The 22,863-nt window shown below is 45.0% G+C and overlaps 1 protein-coding gene across 2 annotated transcripts in view; it reads left to right on the top strand.

Moving 5' to 3' along the window:
• The window catches only part of tncb (tenascin Cb), a 28,165-nt gene extending 5,302 nt beyond the window's left edge, over positions 1–22,863 (top strand). The window contains exons 5-22 of one of the 2 annotated variants that reach the window (XM_070833782.1): positions 186–339; positions 4,149–4,418; positions 4,811–4,996; positions 6,507–6,596; positions 7,802–8,065; positions 12,422–12,697; positions 15,756–16,028; positions 17,295–17,417; positions 18,413–18,556; positions 18,725–18,844; positions 19,118–19,261; positions 19,464–19,594; positions 19,702–19,834; positions 20,016–20,167; positions 20,550–20,646; positions 21,108–21,269; positions 22,170–22,333; positions 22,742–22,863. In XM_070833782.1, the coding sequence (XP_070689883.1) occupies positions 186–339; positions 4,149–4,418; positions 4,811–4,996; positions 6,507–6,596; positions 7,802–8,065; positions 12,422–12,697; positions 15,756–16,028; positions 17,295–17,417; positions 18,413–18,556; positions 18,725–18,844; positions 19,118–19,261; positions 19,464–19,594; positions 19,702–19,834; positions 20,016–20,167; positions 20,550–20,646; positions 21,108–21,269; positions 22,170–22,333; positions 22,742–22,852 (2,994 nt within the window). In that variant the 3' untranslated portion in view covers positions 22,853–22,863. The remainder of the gene's footprint in view (positions 1–185; positions 340–4,148; positions 4,419–4,810; positions 4,997–6,506; positions 6,597–7,801; positions 8,066–12,421; positions 12,698–15,755; positions 16,029–17,294; positions 17,418–18,412; positions 18,557–18,724; positions 18,845–19,117; positions 19,262–19,463; positions 19,595–19,701; positions 19,835–20,015; positions 20,168–20,549; positions 20,647–21,107; positions 21,270–22,169; positions 22,334–22,741) is intronic. The other variant, XM_070833783.1, reaches the window with a different exon arrangement.

Here is a 22,863-nt window from a genome sequence, read left to right as displayed (position 1 = left end):
TACTGGGATCTACTCAAAGTCACACTCTATTAAACCATTAAAGTCCACTGTCAACTCTAAAGTCCAAACACCACCCAGAGCGCCATTATGTCTGATTTGGCACTTTTTCTCCTCCCACCCCATGCGTAATGCCAGGACTAGTCTTTGTAGTGGTTGATGACTGGTGTGTTTTTTGGTGCTGGCAGAAAGAAGAAGATGGTGAGATTCTGAACTCCCTCGGCCGACCAGAGACCACCTTTGAGCAGTCAGGCCTGGGCCCTGGCCAGGAGTACGAGGTCAAACTGGAGGTGGTGAAGAACAAGAATCATGGACCGCCTGCCTCCAAGAATGTCGTTACAAGTAAGTGTACGCATTAACGCTGCTAACTGGAATGGCCTCTCTTCTGTGAGCCTGCACTGCATGAATTTATCCACATAAAACAGTTAGAATCCATATTGTACTCTGTTGTTTCAGGCATTCATTCTTAATATGCAGAGGAGACTCAGTTTTATTTAGTCAGCAGTTTGTAGTGGAAATCCTCAGGGTAGCCAGAGGAAAAAGCAATAGGGATGAGATAATGGGACTGATTTTAATCCACAACATTGTGAATAAATGACATGTCCTCGGCTGCGGGTCTGCCCTATCTTATCAGTCTTTATGCAAACTTTGACTGCTATTATAAACTGCTATAAAAACAGGGTTTTCAGAAACATATTGGCACAATGGATGGATATGCCTGACTGATGGATTCTACAAAAGCAGGTCAAACTTGAATCTGAACCTCGTGGTACTAAACCAAACCATCATTAGGAGAACAGCCTAAATTCCCTTTTCACCAATCTGGCCCAGTGCTGCAGGTGGAGGGGGGTTGATGTCCCAGAAATAGAGGTTACTGTGGAATAAATTGTCACTTAGAGGTGTCAAAGTTAAATGCGAGAAAAGGCTGTCACCTTCATTCCATGCGTAGCTTCACTGGTTTCTATATCTGGATTATCCATATTGTGGCACCCAACGGAGTATTGAAAACAACCTGGCGTCTCAATCCTGACTGATTAGCTCATTGTATTTCATTGCATTGTTGTGATTTAGCAGAGGTAGTAAAGAGAGATATGGATTTCCAACCCTATTGGCGAGGTATAAGATATCTCCATGGCCCCATCAGGCTATAAAACCCAATGGCTTGTAGCGCTCAGGATCTCAGGGCTGGGAATGTAAAGAGAGAAATCAGGACTGAGTTTGTGACTTCACCTACCAGATAAACACCAACCACCAGGCTATTTTTAGGGTTATTTTAGGTGTCCGGTATGGGAGGGGGAGGTGAGGCTAAGACACTGGTCCAACTCTTGTTTAAGTTGTTAAATGTGTATTTTCTTTGAAAGTAAGCCTGTGGCTGGCTTCCCGGGCTGAAATTTGAACCTGGACTCAAACTGTGCAAGCTGTTCCCCCTGGGAGACTCCTGTTTCAACAAAGCTGATTCAACAGGAGTACTAATGTTCTCCACATTCAGCAGCTCCCATCTAGCAGTGGGTCAGGCCACTCTATGCTTATTTATGGTGTGAAAATGGTCTGCACTGACAGGATAAACAGACATATGCATTGAAATGCCACTGGAGGCCAATCACAACCTTTTCTTATCCATCCAGCAGTAGGAGCAGGGCTTTCCTGACAACTACATGCAGAGCATATAAGGCATTTTCATTCCTTTTCTGTCTTCTATAGTTGAACCAAAGAAACGAGAAGTGCGGTGACAATACCAGCTCTGTAGCTTCATTGTAATTTTTTGATGGTTGGATCCTTCACGCCTACAACTAGCACACACTGCTCGGGAAGATGCACCCTACACTCACGTACTCACTCCTTTTTACGTGAATGGAATAACCTGGAAAATGACTTTCTAATGAGAAAAATCAAATTGAGAACTTTTGGAAAAGAAAACACTTAAAATTGTATGACAGCACATTACTACCACGATGAAAAATCTTCTCGTTGAAACAAAACATTTTCCCATTTTAACTAAATCCTGAGACACAAGGAGTTGAACTGAATACAGAAGCACGTCAACATCTTCGCTACCTAAGAGTTAGTTGAGAAAATCGATAACACTCTCATATCTATAAGCTAAATACAGTATATGGAGCTGCCAGGAGACTGTTGTCATAGCGTGGCAAAAGGACTGGAAACAAAAGGGAGGTGGGGCTTTATCACCATGAGGTTGCAAGGCGACTAGCAGAAACTCAAGGAAGTTACTGTACACGATCAAGAAACACCCCACCACAAAACCCCTGTCTAAGCTAATCATCTCCTGCCTCCAGCTTCATATTTAACAGACAGAATATGAGCGTGATATTGATTTTCTGTTACACTCAGCAAGAAAGCAAATATGTGCATTTCACAGAATGTCAAACTGTTCCGTGAAGCACGTCAGCATCGTCATTACTGATGGCGGCTGCAGCGCGTCCATTATCTGGGCTACAGTTTCTCTGTTTAGGCTCTACCGACTGGATCGTTTCATGTAGAGGTTTTTTGTTATAACTACATACCAACTTATGTTATACCGAGAAATGGTTCTTGTTTTTAATGAGATACAATTGATTTTGTGTCACGACAAGAATATTTTGTGATGTAACAAGATAAAAAGTGTCTCTGGGAAAAAGGGATAGAATTATGTAGGTTGCATAGTTGAGGAAATGAGGAAAATGTTTCCTTAACATGAGAAATCTTGTTATACTGTGATCATCTATATACCTATCTATAGCTCTTTGAGTGTTTGTGAAAAGGGATTTGGCCATTTTTCACATCAATCTTCGACAATGATGGAAAAAGTCAAAGGGGGATGAACGTTTCTTCTATCTACTTTTTATGCATGCACTCGTGCACACGTGTCAGCACTACTTGGATTACGAGGTTCAGAGTTCTCCGTGTCACTCAGGCTCTCTTAATGTCTCCTATTACACCGGCTTGCGGGTGCGTACTGTGGGATTTTCATGCTGAGGGGCTAATTGTGTGAAGAGAGTCCCTCCGCCCTCTCCCCTTCCCCCTCCAGCCAAGCCCACCATGTGTGGGAGGCACCAGTCAGTCAAGCAGTCAGGCTCAGAGGGACGCCAGCCTCCCAGGAGAATGGCATCGTGACACACAAACCACTCACAGCCTACTCAGAAGGCAAATCTGTGTTAAGCTCAAATGCAGATTCTTCATTTTATCAGCCCTGCACAGGGCGCTGACTTTCCTAAAGTTGCTTGTGTGTGACAAATCAATTTCAGTGCCAGCGAAAAGGCGCCCTTCATGGTGCGGGGATTTGATCTGTAAATAGTTTGAATAACCTCATAAATGCAAGACGGCTGTCACATTTTTCAGCACCTGCATTGCTGAAATGAGCGTATTCACGCATATATACACCCTGACATTTTATGCCTCTACGCCACACCATCCCTCCTGACTCAAACATGTGCTCCCTACCGTCATGCTCAATGGTCAGGGTGTAAATCCATCTGTGGGTAGAGCACAGCACCAACTCTACCAGACTCTGACAGGTCTACTTCTACTCAAAGACAAATTCTAGCTGGAAAGAAATAAAACTGAGACAAAGTTTGGCAGTAAAACAAGTATGTTTTTAAATCCACTGCATCCAATCAGCTTTCACAAGCTGTCTGTGAGCACAAACATCTGCTGCTATGTCACTGTGTTAACTAGAGCATGACCTTTGTTTCACACTACGTGATGCAACCAGTTGCTGTATTCAGCTGGTTCTGCTGCTCGTCTTCATGCTGCTTAAAATAACTGAAGCGTGTTCAGGGAGAACATGAAGCGATCGCTCGACTCTTTGTACAGTCTGTCTATTCGTGTGTGTGTGTTCGCTCATATGACAGCTCAGACTGTGACTGAGCTCCATTATTTCATGAATAAGACTTATGGTCTTCATCCTGTACCCGCGAATAAACCATTTGTCTACATGTCAAAGTGTCCTTGGGCAAGACACAGAACCCCACCCTTCTCCTGAAGCAGCTTCAGTGTGTGACAGAACAGTCTCCTCCGACTTACATTCCTCCTGTATGAATGATGTGCGAATGGGTGAATGAGGATGTGATGGAAAAGCGCTTTGAGTAGTCGAAATGAGTGGAAAGACGCTATACAAATACAGACCATTTACCATTTACCCCCCACCTCTTCAGTGATTGATGCCCCCAGCCAGGTGGATGTGCGTGACGTCACTGACACCACAGCGCTGGTGACCTGGTTCCAGCCTGTGGCCGAGGTGGACGGGGTCAGCGTGTCCTACGGGCCCAGCATGAACCCCGCTGATCGCAGTGTGGTGGAGCTGTCCTCCACTGACACCCAGTACCACCTTGGAGGTCTCACCCCTGACACACAGTACGAGGTGTCTCTGACAGCTCGGAGGGGAGAACGGACCAGCATACCTGTCTATGAGTCTTTCCTCACAGGTAAGACAGAAATAACAATTTGATGTTGTGTGTTCAGGCCACTAAATAGAAGTTTTCACATAAAATGTTACAACCTTCTTTCCAGAGGAAAAACAGTCACAGCCATTAGCTGTTTATTGTACCTCAGTTTAATGAGCTGTGTGTCAGCTGGTGGGAGGGGTGTGGTGTAGGGGTGGGGACCACACATGCTTAACGTATGCCTATAATTTTACAAGCTAGGATATCCTGCTGATGTGTGTATGTGGACGTGTGTTCCACAAAAGGCCAAATGTCCCTCAAAGTATAGAATAATGAAGAAAATCCACAATTTAAAGTTTGGGCCTCAATTAGAAATAGTTAGATTTAGTTAGGGGTAAGTCCGCATTTCTCCATTGTCCATTTCTTTGTTGCAGACCTGGACGCCCCCAGAGACCTGCAGACGGTGGAGCTGACTGACGAGAGCATCACTCTGGAGTGGAAGAACAGCCAAGCTCCTGTGGACAACTATCGCATCAAGTATGGGCCTCTGTCTGGAGGTGAGCACGGAGAGCTGCTCTTCTCCCCAGGACCCAAGGACAGCACCCAGGCCAAGATCAGCGGTACTCAATCCACACGCTTGCACGCACACATTCCACGTGATATTACTGCTACGATTGTGGAGGTTCTAAGTCTATGAACAATAAATGAATCCGAACAGCTTTACATTGTTGCATTAAGTGAATCTCTGTTCAGACGGTGTGTCTGGTTATCTAAGACATTTCATTAGGAGGGGAGACATTTTTAGGAGAGCAAACAGGAGCAGCGGGCACGAGTGTGTGATACTGGTATGGTTCAGAGTTCAAAGGATATGGGATTTTATCACCCTGCACCCACTCACCATGTCAGAGTAATTAGGCTGAGACTGATTGCACCTACAGTAAAATAAACAACCAAGTCCTGCTCGGCAACATGCACGGGCTACTTACTGTCTCATTCTTTTGTCTGCTTTGAGTTCACATTAGTCCATTACCACTTTGCATCCAGATGGCACAAGCTGAAAAGCATCTGTGGGAAAAAAATGATTATACAGTGTGAGGTGTTTATTCCCCGAATTCTTCAAGCAAGTGTTTGTGGTGCTCCCTGTTAAATGGTCAGTGTTATATTCAGCCTGTTCATTTCCACAATGGGTTGCCTTTGTTTTGTGTCGTGAAATGTTTTTGCCTGTCTACAAAAGGCCTACTTTATTAGAAAACCACCCAGGGGGGTTTGGCATTCAGACTTTAAATGGAATAACACTGCTGCTTGTTTCTCTGTGAGAGTTTGCCCAAACAAGAAAAGCGGGTGCATTTTCATCTATCTGCACTGCTGACATTATAAAGCCATGCTTTGAGGCGGATGTGTTTTTTTTTTTTTTTTGCTGTTTGTTTCTACACTGTGTGTTGTGGCATGGCAGGATTAGACACCATGAGAAACAACAAAAAAGCTTCTAAAAAAGGGCTAATAGTGTCTTTGTCTGGCCCAGTTCTTTGTCCTTGGGAGGCCCATCCCATGGAAATAAAGCACTGTGTCCATTCAGCCGCCGTCCCCCTCCGCTCCACACACACCTCAGCACTTCTTTCACACAGTTATTATCTGTAATTGCCTTCACGCTCGTGATTTTATTGATAATGAGTTTCCTTGCCATTAGGTGTAATTTCATGCTGCGGGAGTCTGTGTGTGATGACCTCTGTGGGAGTTAATAAAGGAATTAAAGACAATCAGGCCGAGAGAGGGCGTAATTGTAGAGACCAAAGGGCCTGCAGAGCTTGCTGTATCATAGCACGTAGTGTTTCTGCTCTGCGATAAGGGCCCTATACATCCATCAATGCAAATACAACAGTAATGCTCCACAGTGAGGACAGGCTGACCATGAAATGCAATTAGGCTGCAATCTATTGTGCAATCAAGCCACATGAGAGCGTTTTTGTGTTTGCCATTGGCACTAGAGCCATTAGCTGAAACAGCTGGCCACTTGACTACAGAGCCTCCCCATCGTTCATTTGCTGACACCTCAGTGGATTTGTACAAACAAAACATGACAGTGCCTTTTATTTCCGTATCACAGTGTGTCTGTTTGGCCCTGTTCTGTAGGTCTGAGACCTGGCACGGAGTACGGGATGGGTGTGACTGCGGTTAAAGATGAGCGTGAGAGTCTGCCAACGACGACCAACGCAGTGACTGGTAGGTACTGCACAGTACCCAAACCTGTATAACCCCCGTTCTACAGCACACAGGTCTTTGTCTGGAGCCCCGGTCTTCATCACGTCACTCAATAATAAATCAGTGTCTTTACATCGAAAAAACAGAGACCATTCATCGCTCATCTCAGAGTCACTGACACGTCAGTTGTGTCATAAACTGTCAGTTTATGAGGCAGATCGTAAACTTCCAGGATTCACACAAATATTTTTGCACGTTTTGTGCGTCTTCGCGTCATCTTCCTCCACCCCATGACGAATTTGTGTCTTTCCTCTGACTTTGTGTCCCCTCTAACATTAGCTTCCCCATTTGTCTGAAAGCACAGTTGCAGTAACACAACAAGTTGTCGCACCTATGTTCTTTAGAAACTGTATAAGAAGATGTGAACACACAATTCAAACAAGCCAGTTGTGACAAATGAATAATCCACTTATAAAGAGATGGTTCCCCTTGAGTCTTCCAGACCCCCCCCCCCCCCCCCAATCGCAATGCTAGTCTGGATTATATCTGATGCTCCATCATCTGCTAACCTGCTAATCTTCATCTTTTCACTCATTTTATACTGAAGTGATCTCATTTTCCTAGTTGTCATAGTTTCACTATGTACTTTCAGTTTTCATAGTTTTTCACTGTGGCTCAGAGGAAGAGTGGGTCGCTGGTTCGATCCCTCAGCTATGAGTCTGCATGTCGAAGCATCCTTGGGCAAGACACTGAACCCCAACTTGCTCCCGAAGCAGCTTCAGTGTGTGAATGTGTGTGAAAGAATAGTCTCCTCCAACTTTAGATTCCTCCTGAATGAATGATGTGTGAAAGAGGACGTGATGTAAAGGTGCTCTGAGTAGTCGAAATGACTAGAAAGCTGCTGTACAAATACAGACCGTTTACCATTTAATTTCTTTGGTGGGTTTTTCATGTTTTCATGTGTTTCATTTCACAAGGATAGTCTGTGAGTCAAACATTACTTTTCCTGTACTTTACATCTTATCTTTAGTTCTTCTGTAGGAAAAGTATGGTAATGCTTTCTTTGACTGTACAGCCACTGTGCTGGTGTTCCAGCTAACAGCCCTCTTCTTTTGCTTCATGAGATGGCTACTGCTTGAACTTATTTGGTGTTGTTGTATGTGGACTGGCACTCAACTAACCTATCAAACCTCCATTCACAACTCATCCTCTACCCTTCTAACTAGCCCTGGACGCTCCCAAGGATCTGACTGTTGCAGAGGTGACAGAGACCACCATGATGCTGGAGTGGAAACGCCCCCTGGCCAAACTGGACTCCTTCAGACTAGTTTATATATCCGCTGATGGCCACAGGGCTGAGGACGTGGTCCCAGGCAGCTTGGAGTCACACACCCTGAGGGGCCTCACACCCGGCATGCTTTACACCATCAGCATCACCGCCGAAAGGGGCCGCAGGACCAGCGCACCCACCACCATCTCAGCACCCACAGGTCAGCGCTGCAAAATCTCTCCCTCCATCCACCCTCACAGGCCACGTTCTTGACTGAGCCGGAGTCGGTGCCCTGTTTAATGTTGTAGAGTGTCGGAAATGTCTGGGGGGCAACAGTCGGAGGCAGAAGAAGCTGGAGGTTTCTAGTTATTATCTTGGCAATTTATTAACATAAAAACACTCATTTCATACTTTACTCTTTAGAATTATCCAGATAAGAACTCTGGCAGTGATTATTTTAGGTAGATTCTGAATTTGAAAGGGCCAGTTCACGCAAACTACAAAAACTTTACTTTCTCACTTACCTCAAGTGGCAGTCATGCAGATAGTTTTGGCTCTGCAGAAACACCCTCTGGGTTATTCCAACCCAAAGACCTTATGTTTGGGTTGGACAGTGGAACTCTCTAGGCAACAAGCTGGACCATAGCACCGCTGCAGCATAGTTGAGCATCTAGCAGCTAAACAGTGAGATGGTTGACTACAGAGCTAGAAGGAAAATCTTAACATCAATCAGTTTTTCAGAAACTCAAAATGAATGTTAATGCTGTCTCTGTTGGATCCGTTGGTTAAGTTGCATCAGCATGATATAATGTAAAGAGATTTCTGAGTCGGCTGCCTCGGTTAGCAGCGCTAGTTCACAGGACAGTGGAAGGAAGTGGTGCTTCCTGCCTCCAAGACTCAAGCAGACATGACCACTGTGCTGCTTTGCCTCTGAAGTGGTGGAGAAGCTTTGCCTTCGTCTCAGTGAGTGGCAATGCTGAGACTGGGCACGCAGGGTACTCTGTAAAGTCTCTGAATGTAGCCCTCTGTCTCTATGAGGTCTAAGAGGGAAAAAGAGAAGTTCTCCAAATATGAACCTACGGTTAGTAGGTTTGTCCTTTGGCACTGCAGCCAAGCAGAGGTAGTGAATCAAATTCATTGTTAGCCTCTCAGTGTAAGTCAATCTGTCTCTACGACCCCAACCCCTTCCCCCCAGGCTCATTTATAGCCAATTTTTTTAACCAAAACAAGAAAAGACAAATGAGGTGACTGTGGCATATTTTTTCATGCTGCAGTCAGGGTGCCTCAAAGGCAAACATTTCACAACTAAATCTTCCAGTTATGTAACGAGTGCCCATTAAATGCATGGCTACGGGCAAAAATCGATATGAGGGAAAAGTTGGTGAGCATCGGAATAACTGTCCCTTGTTGGATTCATTTGGATTGCATGCTGCCAACATAAACAGAATACAAGCTTCTGTGTGTGTGTGTGTGTGTGTGTGTGTGTGTGTGTGTGTGTGTGTGTGTGTGTGGGTGAGAGTACCAGTACATGTGTCTACTCTTTATGTCCGCTTGTCTGTGTGTGCCATGTATCACTGAGAGACTGAGCGGCTAAAATGACCGAGATAGATTGAAACTGTATGTGTGTGTGTGTGTGTGTGTCTGTGTGAGGGTGGGGGGTGGGGTGGGCAGTGTTGTATGGACATGTGTGAACCCTGCACAATGTTCATTCATGTGATAATTGTTGGCGTGAGCCCCGCTCCCCTCTGGTTTTGTGTGATTTGACCACGATGAACTGTGGCTCTGTCAGATAAAAGGCCACATGCTGGGACTCCTGTTAAAACATTGTCTCTGAAAATCAGCAGCCCTCTAATCCACAGCCCGGCCGATCTGCAGCCTTTATCGTGTCCAGACACATAGCGCAAACACAGATCACACTCGTTCTACAGGATGGATTGAAGGGAAGGGGAGGGGTGGAGCGAGGTGAGACTGGTTTTGGAGGGAGGCAGGGAGTTCTCCTCGTGCGTGACAGTCATCGAGTTGACAAGAATTTGCTTCCATGTGTTTCAGAAACTGGCCGTACTCTTAGAAGAAGCAGAAAGAAAGATGTAGAAAGAAACTGATATAATTGAATCGGGGAAATTAGGAGACAAAAACTGGGATTATCATAATTTAAACTCATTAGCTGAGTGAAAGAGAATCACAGGCTGGATGAGTTAGGCTCCGAGGACAATCACAAATGTAATGTAATGTAATGGGACAGAGGATGTTAATGAACATCAGTATAAAATACACAATGTTAACATAGCAGATTTAGCAAGATTGCTAATTTACTGTTGTCTCTCAAAAGTGACAACATTGAAATGCAAACACACAAATACATCAGCAGTAGTCCCAACATTTAAACCCCAAATGAAAAAAACTGAACACTGATGTTGTCTTAAAAAGGCACAACCACTCCAAACATAATGGCCGGTTTCTACGTCCAGTGCCATCATTTTGGGCCCGATGATGGGATGTCTTACTTCATGTGGTGATGGTGCATGAGCAGCTGATTCTCTGCAGAGAAAAACACGGAACATAAAGCACGAACAAAGCAAGATCATCGTCCTGCATGCACGGCCGTGATCTTTGCACTAGACCTGGCCTGGGCTGCTGTGCCACGCGTGGATGAGTGTGAGTCAAATGGCAGATATCAGAATGAGCGGGTGATATCTCAGGTGGACCATCTGAGTGAGTCAGGACACGCTTCTTCCGCTGCATGTGACCGTGTGACGCTGAAGCTGAGTTTAAAGGGTTGGTTCACTCAAAATAAGGAATATGGAATAAATAGAAATGAATATTCAGACTAACCCTGGTGGTATCTGAGGTTTCTGCTTTCACCTTGATACAATGGAGATGAGTTGTTGCGGTGCTCTCAGCATTGAAACATGACATCTTGATAATTATACAGCAGCGTCTCTTTCCAGGGATCCCTTTACTCTGGATGCCCCAGAGAACTTGCTGGATTTTTTTTTTTTAACTTTAATGGATTTTTTTTAAATTGCAAACACCACAAATGAAATTCCATTCGCATTAAATGGTTGGGGTTGAATGGCCCTGTGAAGTTGAGGGAGGGGCTTTGATATTAAGTGAAAATGTATTTCCTCAAATGGATATACAATCACCCATATATCAACATGTATCAAGTGTCATCATGCAACTTGGCCTGCTTCTTGTAGCGCTCGTTGACAAAACCTCTCAACTTTTAGCTTTTGTTAGTTAGCTTCGTTAACAAGACGTTTCTACGCTTTCCTTTACTTTCCCCAAACTGACGTTTAGAGCTACTTAAAAGGTCTCAGATACATTTGGTCTTAAGGGTAACGCCCCTATTAAGTATTTAGAAGCAGTGTACACGTATCTAACAAATGGTTCATAACACACTAGAATGTAGTTATATGCTGTTATAGAAAGTATCTTTTATTATATGTGTATATCTACATATATTTACTATATTTCATTATATAATATATTTTTTTATTAGAATGTTTTATGTATTCATCATCTGTTAATCCAGCAGTCTCCACATATTGATTAAGTTATAGTTATAGTTAGAATTGAATGAACTCCTGCTCCTATTTATCTCAGAAATATTTGCAGCATTGCACACAGCGTCCTGCCCACACTACGGGGCCACACGCTCATCATAGAGTAAATGTATATTCCTTGTCCATGTGAGCTCTCATAATGGTGATCAGCCCCGACCACCCCCCCCCCCCCATCGCATTCTTCTTATTGTCTACATCCCATTTGCGCTCCACTCTGCCACACAGAGGAAAGAGGATAATGGGAGCTGATGTTTACCTGCGCCATCCATCTCCGTCTCTGTCTAATCTGCTCTCTGAATGCTTGCACACTCAATGGACTCCAATTACAGTCAGCTGCACGTGGCTCTGCACGGCTTCCCCATAGGTTTGAAGTGGACGGCGTACTTCTGCCATTCTGGCCGGGCTACGCTGCACCTTCAAATGTTAATGGCTCATTCACAGCCATTAATGCTCGCTAGCTGCATCAGCATGTCTGCCTGCTGCTTTCTATCTTTAAGTCTTCCCACTTATATGGTAATATGGAGAAGATGGCTATAGGCAGCCATTGATAATGAGGCAGTTTCTTCCCTCTGGCCTTTTGTAGTGGAAATAAGGGAATATTTCCACTACAGGAATAAGGGAATATTTCCACTCCAGACAAAGCGAAGGCCTTTTCTCTTTTTTTCTTTTGACAGCAAAATGATTGAAATACAAATGAGATTATCAATGTCGACCCCCTTTTTTCCAGCTGATATTGTCACTAGGATTCATTCACTGTTGAGAAGCTCAGCCTTGTTTGTTTTATATGTTTCACATTGTACACTGGCTTCAAGTACAGCCCAAGCATTTGTGCTCAACGTTTGTGTGTTGTACGGTTGGGACCGATTTATGAAGCTGAAACTGGATTTTCTAAAAATTCTAATCTGCTGCTCCCTCACAGTCCAGGATCAGCTTTGAAAAATAACCTTTGGTCTTCATTTTGTATGTCTGTCCCAGTCCTGTAACTCCATGATGTGTTTGTCATCACCCAGAGGAGGAGAAGCCTGTGGTGACCAACGTCACTGTCAGTGATGTATCGTGGGACAGCTTCCTGCTGTCCTGGTCTGCTGAGGATGGGGCGTTCGAGGGCTTTTTGATCGAGGTTACAGACGCAGAGACGGGCGCTGAGTGGCAAAACCACACAGTATCCGCTGATGCTCGCAGCCTTATCATCTCTGGCCTCTCCCCCACCACCTGGTACAGAGCCAATCTGTATGGGTTGTACAGGGGGCTGCTGTTAGACCCTGTCTTTGCAGACACCATCACAGGTATTAACACCGTCAACGCTGGGGCCTCACTCTTTCCTTTGCTTCCTGTTTCTTCTGCTGAACACAGTGAATTAACTAGCGTCTTTCTGTGCAGACCCTCTGTGTGACAGTTACAAATGGGGTTTATCTCTTCCCCGAGCGCTGGGGTGGTTAGCGCTGCTGCTTTTCCCATGCCCTTCTAAAAATGGTTGTCTGGAAGAAAAAAAAAGTGCCACAGTCGAAGCCTTCAGCAGAAGTTCAATTGATTTCAAGAATATTGTAGAAAAAAGGTGATCTGGCAAAAGTGGAAGTGAAGTGATTGAAAGCAAAAAAAAACAAAAAACTGAGAAGCAACATTTCCAAAAGGGTGTGTAGAAAGACAATCTACCTATCAGCCACTGTGGTGGACGCTATTCTTCACCGGGTAAATAAAATCTCCTTGCCATTCAGATGGTAGGCACAATCCAAATCCCAAACAGCACCTCCTCATGCGCCCATCCATCATGCACATATCCCTTCCTTTGACGCAGGGATCGTGAAAAGGGCTAACACTCCACTGCAGCACCTACACAAAACCCATTCAATCCGTATTAGCCCAGCCGCAGATCTGCGTTTGATCCACCTTTAAGCCCGTCAGTCTGCCTGTTGGTACGAGTCCAGCCTGAAACAGCACCTGGTCTGTTATGTGAACAAGCGAGAACACATAAAAAAAGGTCAGCGTGCTGTTTAACTGGGGCACAACAGGTGCGCTGGTTTCCCACCCACTACTCCAATCCCAGTCATTACCAGTGATTAACGCGCTTAGAATTACAGTACATGTCTAATAAGTGGGCTGTAAACAGTGAAACCAAAATCTGCTAATGACGCCTTTTAAAGCCCTCTGAGCACCTTCACAACCAAAACAGATTACTTTTTGTGAACTAACATCTTCTCCATCACCTTGTAAAACCATTTTGACAAGACTGGAAGGCAAAAATAGGCAGTTTGGAATTGGTTGACTTTTTTTTTTTTTCATGTCAGCATCTATTCCAGCATTATCATTCAGCATTTCACTGATGAGGATCAGTCAAGTGGAAGAAAGATGGGTGGACTGACAGAGGACAAAAAAAACAAAAAAAAAACCCTGAGGCGCTTTTGTCACTTTGTGTGAGGCCTCTCTTCTGTATGCATCCCCAGTTCCCCAAGCCTGGACCGCTCCTCATTCTCATGCTGCCATTGCCCCTGGGCTCTGGTGCTGGGGTGCCAGGGGCTTCTGGGGCCACGCAGAATATGGCATGCGCTCAACACAGCCCATTGTCTGCATGCTAATGGCCGGGGAAGCTATTTTAACATTTTTCATTAGCATCACTTAATCCATAAAACATTCCAGCGTGGAAATACAAGCTGACTAATTTGATTATGTTATGCACCGTGGTCATCGGCGGCCTGGTGGAGGAAGACGTCGCAAAGGAAAATAAAGTCCTCCGCTGACAAGGGAGGGAGTTTTATGGAACGAATGACTGATGGAAACACAAAGGGACGTGGACAGAGCCTAGAACAAGCTTGATTCGGTTGTGATTCATCTGACCACAAGCTGCTCTCGTAAAGTTATCAGGCGAGACGAGAACCAGCTCAGGGCTTCTGCTTGCAGACTCCCTTTTCAGCAGGTTAGCTGGCGCTGCTGCGCACCTCCTATAATAACAGGCTCCCTTTTGTGAGTGGGAATTGTGTTCCCTCAGGTCTTTGGGGGTGTAGAGGGACATGGGGTAGAGGGGTAGAGGTGGTGGTGGGAGGGTGAAATCAGTAGCAAGCTAGCACATGTTAGCTGATGGATGTGGCCCTCCCTCTCTTCCACTGACCAGCTAAAGCTGCCCGGCGGCTAATGAAGAGTGACAGCTCCCTGGGATTTGTCTGCTCTGCTTCTCATTTCCACCGCTTCTTCTCACAACAAATGCCTCATGCGTTTTCCCCTAGTAATAAAAAAAAAAAAAAAAAAAAAAAAAAGGGGGTTTCAGGCTTGTTCAAGCACCCCTGAGACCCTCACATTTGGTGTGGTGTTTTAATGAGCAGTGGCGCTTTACTGAGGCTTTTCTGTGCCCACTTATATCTGCTTATATCCAGGCTGCTTTAAAAGCTCTGTCCGGTCCATGTATCCATCTGTGCTGCTACCGGAAGTCTCTCTAGCTAATTAGCTTCAGCAGACTCATCCTCTGGAGAAACAGAGCTTTTTTTTTTCCCAGCAGCTGTAGACTCCTGCTGTCTCTCAGCCTCTCTTCCTATCACTGCCATTATTAGCTGCTGCTAATGACTGCCTAACTACCAGCTTTTACAGCGCCACATGCACACACTCTCATCTGTATGCACAGTTATATGTCTGCACTGTACTGGATTTGAGCACTATTATAAGAGCAGCTGTTGTTTTACAAAGCTCCTTTACTTTGAAATCCCTGGGAATGCGATTGGTCAGACCAGGGCTCTCACTTTTTCAAAAAAAATAAAGCTTGAATGAGTTTGAAGAATCATGTAATTTGGTCAATTTGATTAATTTCAAGTGCAGTCCTTTCCCCCATTTTGAGTTAGTGAAAAGAACAGCAGCAGCCCAGTTTACTGGGTACATTGCGAGCTAGAGAGACAGAAGGACCTGCTGCTGCATGCAGGCCGTGGCCTCTGGCCTTCATACACTCATGGGGAGGGGGGGTTAAAGAGTGACTGCCCTGTTGCTTTACCAACATTTCTTAAAAATTAAACGAGTTCTGGTCACAGTTACAATCTTGACTCTTGAATCAGTTTGTGATCTGACTAACAGCGGCTCTGACGGGTCAGTTGTCCAAGCCTAACAACAATGCAGCTGGATACAACAGCCTACCCCATGCTGGTCACGTCTTCCCTCAATGTTTTCCACCAGATTGCATTTGCACCTCTTCTCCTTTCACTCTGCAAACTTTGGCTTTTTACTTGTTGACTGCTGAGCTTCCATATAACCAGCCCTGGCATCACATCATAGACTGCTACACTCTCTCTCTCACTGCCCTGTTCCTCAAATGTCAAAACACTCTTGAGTTCCACAGAGGAGGAAAACTGACTATCCCTTGTCACTCAGAGACCGAACCAGAGGTGCAGGCTCTCCTAGTCTCAGATGTCGCTCCTAACAGCTTTAGTCTGGCCTGGGTGGCTGAAGAGGATGCCTTGGACACCTTTGTCATAATGGTCACTCCGACTGAGGGCCAGGGCCAACCAAGAGAGCTGGTACTGAGTGGCGAGGAGCGAAGCACAGCCATCACAGATGTCGCCGAGGACACTGAGTACAAAATCGAAATCTTTGGGCTCATTTTGGGAAGACGCACCAAGTCTGTAACGGAGTGGGTGAGAACAGGTACACGGCGAAAGGACGGAAGCGACAACCCAGAGATTTGAACTCAAACTCTGCACTGGTCTTGTCGTAGTCAATGTGGAATAACATATCTTGTCGGTTTCGTCTTTTATGGTAACAGCATGCAGACATGGTCATTAACTCACGTCAAGTAACATTAGTCTTTTATATCACAGATGTTTTTGTCTACTAACCTGGTAACAAAGTGCCATGGTGTCTATCCAAGCCACCCGTGCTGTGTGCCCTGTGTCCTCGGCTCTGTGTTGAGGTGATCCGTGTTTCGACCTCTCTGTCACTGCTCTTGAGTGGCTCCAGCAGATAGCAGCAGAGGGCCTGTCATCATAACCCAGGTTTACCGCAATATTCAAGAACACACACTTATATAGGGGTATATGGGTTTACTGATATCAGTCTGACATAATGGATATGAAGCAGCTATGCTGATGATCCATTATTATTATTATTGTCCTGGTCTTAATGGAGCATTTATGTGTCCCTTGATGGTTTATGGACGTTCACTCCCCAAATGAATCATCATTCTGGTTAAAAACGGCCAAATTTAAAGATGCTGAATATCTGCACAAAACTGTTATGTCGGCACAGCAGCTTCAACATCAAACTACCAGAAAAGGCCTGAAAAGGACATTTACTCAGCTCTGTACTCTGCTCCTTTCATTGTGTCGTCTCCATCCGGTCATCCTCCCGAATGCTGTCTTTGACTGCCTGGCCCCATGTGCTGGAGTCGCTCTTTGTAAAGTGTGTGGTGGGTGTCTATGGTTGTGTCCCCTGTGTCTCCCTGGGGGTAAGACTTTACTCTTGGGTTGTGTTGCGCATGCTTCACTTTTGTGTTGCCATGAAATGGGGGCAAGTTAATCTCTTGAGGTCTGTCACGCAAGATACTGTGGCTCGCTGTCAGCTCGGAAGGGTCTCTGCGAGCCCAGGCCTCCGCAGGCCCCCTTTGTCTGTCTACCTTGCTTTCCCTTTTACGCGCTCTCTCTCTTTTGCTCTCCTCTTAAGCGAGTGTTGGTGGTAGATCGGCTCTGGCTACAGTAACATAATATATGTGTGTCTTTTCTTGTCTGCTCTCTAATTCTAAAGCGGAAATACCCACTAGTATGTGTCAGTTCTGTGTATTTATTGATGTTCAGTGATACAAATACTGTATGTTCTGTATTCCAGCAGTCAGAGAACAAGACACATATTAATTAAACCTTCTGTTTTTTTGTCTGTTGTTTCCCCCACCCGCTGTTTCTGTCCTGTTTGTGCCAGACCTGGGCTCACCCAAGGGCATCCGCTTCTCAGATGTCACCGACACATCCGCCACCGTTCACTGGGTGGTTCCAAGAGCTCGAGTGGACAGCTACAAAGTCACTTATGTGCCTGCTCATGGAGGTCAGAGTCCTGATGTGTGAATGACACTCTGGCCACTTACTGATTGAGTTATTGATTCACCCCCAAACAATTTCAATTCACAACATGAAGATTTAGCCTCAAACAGGCTTGGAGCTCTAATATTTTCCCTTCTTCCAATAAGCTGAGTTCAAAACAAGTAAAAGTTTCTTCGACTTCGGCTAGATTGACTGCAGAGCAAACTCGTTTCTCCAATGATGGACTGATTCTGCCCCCTAGTGACTACTTACAGGGATTTCTAGTGAATGACGGGCTGAGAGGTTCAGGGCCCATGAAAAGAAATATCAGAAAATCAAACAAAATGAAAAAAATCTAATAAAAATCATTATTAGATCTTTGTTCTTATATCTAAGAATTCTTTATTCTTTATTCAGAGTGAAGAAAATAAAGTTCATCACTGATGTAACACTCTGACATTAATGGATAGCACTAAGCATTATATATGGATGGCATATAGACTCTCACACCCAGCCTCACATTTTGTAATGAAAATACACTGTTTTAAAATCTGAATTTGGCCCCATCACTAAATAGCTTCTGTTTAACTGACAAATGTCAAGTTTACCCATGTAAGTTGCCAAGCAACAGAGAGAGCTATGACACAACTCACAGTTTTTTTCACCTTTGAACTAGCTTAAAGCCATGCAGGCCTTGTTGTCTGAAGATACAGAAGCCATCATAATACGAGTTATTTTGCAGCAAGCTTTTTGAAAACAGCACATTGTAGGCATCCTATGCGTACAGGTAACACAAAAATGGTCGAATGGGAACATCCATTGTTATGTTTTGACTGTAATCTAACAAGTCTTTACAGTTTAGATTTAGCCTCCTTTCTACACGAGCCAAGATTTCTATGAGTGGGAAAAACCGGACCTGGCATCAGGCCGTACTGTGAAACCTGAGAGACTGCCATTATCTAATCAATGGCAAATATCAGAATTTTATTGGCTCTTATGGCGTGTTGTTTGTCCTCCCAGGTAATGCTAAGACGCTGACGGTGGACGGCTCTGAGTCTCAGACTGTGCTGCCCAACCTGACCCCTGGGGTCACCTATGAGGTCACCGTGGTTGCCATCAAGGGTCAAAGGGAGAGTGAGCCTGGATCAGACAGCGTCACTACAGGTAGGAACTATGACAATCTAACACAGATAACAAAGTGTTATAATTTAGCTGCTGATTCATAAAATGTACAATGACAACAGTCATTAAGAATGGTAGTGATGAGCCGACACAATAGCTCTGTTTACGGGGAGATACTGTTTACTGACTGTGTGTGTGTGTGTGTTACAGCTCTGGATAAGCCCCGCGGTCTGACTGCAGCCAACATCACAGACACCGAAGCTCTGCTGCTCTGGCAGCCGGCCATCGCCACTGTCGACGGCTACGTCATCACCTACAGCGCAGACTCAGGTATCTACGGGAGTCTGACGCACACAATACATTTAGATAACACACAAATAAATGCATGTGCTTTGACAGCCTTTTAACTGAAAAATGTTTTCTGTTGACAACAGTTGGCTTTGTGTTTTAATTCTTCTCCCACCATCCATTGTTAAATCACGATCAAGACGTGCAAAGAAAGTTTTCCAGAGGGCAGGGAGGAATCTTTGCTTCGTCTTCTTGTGTCCTGCATGCTGTCCTTTGATGTGGTAGCTTAAGGCCTGCCTGTGTGTGTCGTCCCAGTGGCTCCAGTGATGGAGCGCGTGTCCGGAAACGTGGTGGAGTTTGAGATGAGCTCTCTGACGCCGGCGACACACTACACCGTGAAGGTGTACGCTGTGAGGGACTTGGCCAAGAGTGCAGCCACTACGACTGAGTTTACCACGGGTGAGCACTCCTGCCTAAAAGCTGATGAGTTTGTCTAATGAGACCTGGACTGTTAACTTTACTGGTTCTAACATCACGTTCAGTACAGATGAAAAGAAAAGATCAGAGAAGGGCCTGAACAACAGAGAGGAAGATCCACTGACAGCAATGCCAAAACAGTAAAAAAAAAATGAAATAATTGAAAGAGCTGTTGTGTTTTTAGATGTGGACGCCCCCCAGGACCTGGCAGCCAGTAACATCCAGACAGAGAACAGCCTGCTGACCTGGAAGCCACCTCGCGCTGACATCACCGGATACATCCTCAGCTTCGAGTCCGCAGACGGCACCGTCCGGGTGAGTAGACGCCAGAGCGCCACACAAGCTGCTCTGAATGGTCAGTGGTACGTTAAATCCATGAGATGTGTCTGGGAATAAAATGTCTGAACATGCTGCTGCTGCAGGAGGTGGTCCTGAGTCCCACTGCCGTCTCCTATAACATGGCTCAGCTCAGCGCCTCCACGCAGTATTCAGTCAAGCTGCAGGCCATTGCTGGTCCGAAGAGAAGCAGAGTCATCACCACTGTCTTCACCACCAGTGAGTGGATCCAAGCACACACAGAGCAGGTTTAGATTCCTGTGGGTCCATTGTAATAGGAATGCAGATGCTGCTATTTCAAATTCATGGGTCCTGAACTTCCAGTATCCATTGTTGCAAAGTCTGTCGGTCCACTTTGTTGATTAGTCCATAATATCACCTGTTTTCTGTGTGTGTGTAGCTGGTGTGCTGTACAGATACCCCAAGGACTGCTCCCAGGCTCTGCTGAATGGAGACACCTCATCAGACCTGTACACCATCTATCTGGGTGGAGATGAGAGCCAGCCGCTGCAGGTCTACTGCGACATGGCGACCGATGGAGGCGGATGGATCGTAAGTCTCTAAGCTAACTGGGACATATGTGCTTTATGTGTGGTCATAGCTGCCCAGCTGATATTTCTATACTAGGAATGGATAAACTAATGTGAAAGGCGTCGCTTGAAACTGTTAAGCAACATATTCACCATAATAACTGTATATTGTGATAATACTGGACTGTATAATACTGTACAACAGCTTCAATGCAGTTTTGATATCTTTAATATTTAAGAATGAGTTCATAGAGAACTTATTGAGAGCATTGAGATGTCTATGGTGACTATTCTGCTGTGGCTGTGCACCACAAGTGGTCAGCGTCAGATATTTCACACACTCCTCATAAGCAGTGGGAATGCCCGGTGATCATTGTTCATTCCTGTTCCGTGTCTCTCTGCAGGTTTTTCTCAGGCGCCAGAGTGGCAGACTGGAGTTTTTCCGCAACTGGAAGAATTACACAGCTGGCTTCGGTGACATGAATGATGAATTCTGGCTGGGTACGTTCACATACGGCAGAAGGATAGGGTCATATATCAACACTTTCAGTCTTGTGACGAAGGTGGTTTACACAAGTTGAATGCCGTCCTGATGGGATGTATTTAGTGTGGTTTGACATCAGCGGCACGATAGATCAGCACAGCCCCACAGGTTGTTTTTCATCAGACAAAAGTTCTACATTGATTTTACTAACACTAATAATTGTTTTTTTATAAAGTTCTGGTTGTTTTGGATAATTTAACACATAAAAAACATACACATGCTAGATAATGGAATAAAATAGATACACTTTGAAGCTTGAATCCAACATCAGATGGTATTTAGCCTTAACAATGATATGTATTGTTTCTTATTTAAATACAAAGTGATGTATAATCTGATGATACATTCTTGTGAAAGCCATCACCGACAGTTATTGCTATCAGTCCAGTTTAAATATATAATCTCCCCTCTCACTCAGGTCTCTCCAACCTGCATAAGATCACAGCTGGAGGTCAGTACGAGCTGCGAGTCGACCTGAGAGATAAGGGAGAAACAGCCTACGCTCAGTACGACAAGTTCTCTGTCTCTGAACCTCGGAGCCGCTACAAGGTCCACGTAGGAGGATACAGTGGAACAGCAGGTAACGCTGACTTCTGCATCCTGCAGCCAAACGTGTCCACAGTTCTTCAGCCTGTCTCTCAAAACCTTCTGACTTCTCTATGCTGTCTCTTGCAGTCAGCCACAAACACAGCAGCTCCTGCTGAGGGCATGCAAAACATATTTCACACAGCTCACATGCAGTATATATCACATACATACTGTATGTATTTATGTTAACAGCAGCTCCCTGTAGATTTTATCAAATGTTACTCAAACACGAGGAATTAGTGCACTTTAGGGGACTATTTTCAGCAGTGGACTAATCAGCTCCAGTGAGTGTTTGGGGCAGCAGGACGGTGTGTGTGGGAGTGAGTCAGAGGAAACTCCAGTGTGTTCCTGTGTTCACGGTGATGAAGGAATATGTCAGCCAGTGAACAGTGAAGCTCACTGATGTGGATTTAATAGTTTCTGGACAAAAGAGGAGCTCTGAGGCACAGGCTGTGACACACACACACACACACAATACCTGTAATAACAAAATAATAATAAGAAAAATATAGACCATCTCCGGCCTTATCCTACTTTTTAATGGGCCATAAGGACTTAAGGCATCACCAAGAGTCACATGCATGTCTTATGTGGGTATTAATCATCTGCACCAAAAGATGAAGAAGACACAACACACTATCTTTCTAAAAGATGTTTCAAAAGAAAAGACAAGAAATGAAGCCATCAAATAAAAGCTCAAGATTATTTCAGTGTTCAGTGTGAGACAGGCTGGTGCACTGGAGCACTAGACCCAAGAAAGCAAAAAACATCCAACGAGTGGCGCCCTCCTCCTTTTATAGAGATGCGGTCGTTGTTCACTTTGATTGCATTGACTCTCTCTCTCTCTCTCTCTCTCTCTCTCTCTCTCTCTCTCCCTGCTGTGTCTCTGTAGGTGACTCTATGACCTACCACCACGGACGTCCATTCTCCACTTATGACCACGACAATGACATTGCCGTCACCAACTGTGCTCTGTCCTACAAGGGAGCCTTCTGGTATAAAAACTGCCACCGTGTCAACCTCATGGGACGATATGGAGACAACAGTCACAGCAAGGTACAGTGTGACTGCGTACTCATGCCCTGAAATGGAGAGTGACTCTCACGTTAGGCTCCCTGAGGAGCTCCTGGGGTCGCTTTGGGTCCTTAATGGCGTCTTTGAGATGAAGGTATTCCAGGATCCATGAAGAGCGTTCAGCTGTATTTGAGAGTTTTCCTGATGGGGTTTCATTGGAGGTTGATTAGGATCACTAAGGCCTTCAGAGGGTTTAGAGAGTCTGTGATAGTGTTTCATCAGGATTAGTTCTTGAAAAAGTTTCGAGGATTGCTGATGTGGTTCTGTGGTTATCTTATCTTATCTTATCGGGATTGTCTGATATTGATGTCCTTGCCTTGGCTGTCATATGAGTCTGTACTTTAACTTCTGTTCTGACTAACATCGTGTGTCCATTTCCTCCTCCTCCAGGGTGTGAACTGGTTCCACTGGAAAGGCCACGAGCACTCGATTGAGTTCGCTGAGATGAAGATCAGGCCATCCAACTTTAGAAACCTGGAGGGGAGGAGGAAACGATCATAAACGACCCACCA

Source organism: Pempheris klunzingeri, chromosome 7 (assembly GCF_042242105.1).
Source record: "Pempheris klunzingeri isolate RE-2024b chromosome 7, fPemKlu1.hap1, whole genome shotgun sequence".
In the NCBI taxonomy this organism is placed as follows: domain Eukaryota; kingdom Metazoa; phylum Chordata; class Actinopteri; order Acropomatiformes; family Pempheridae; genus Pempheris; species Pempheris klunzingeri.
The sequence above is the reverse complement of the archived record's forward strand: the minus strand, read 5'-3'. Positions and strand labels throughout refer to the sequence as shown.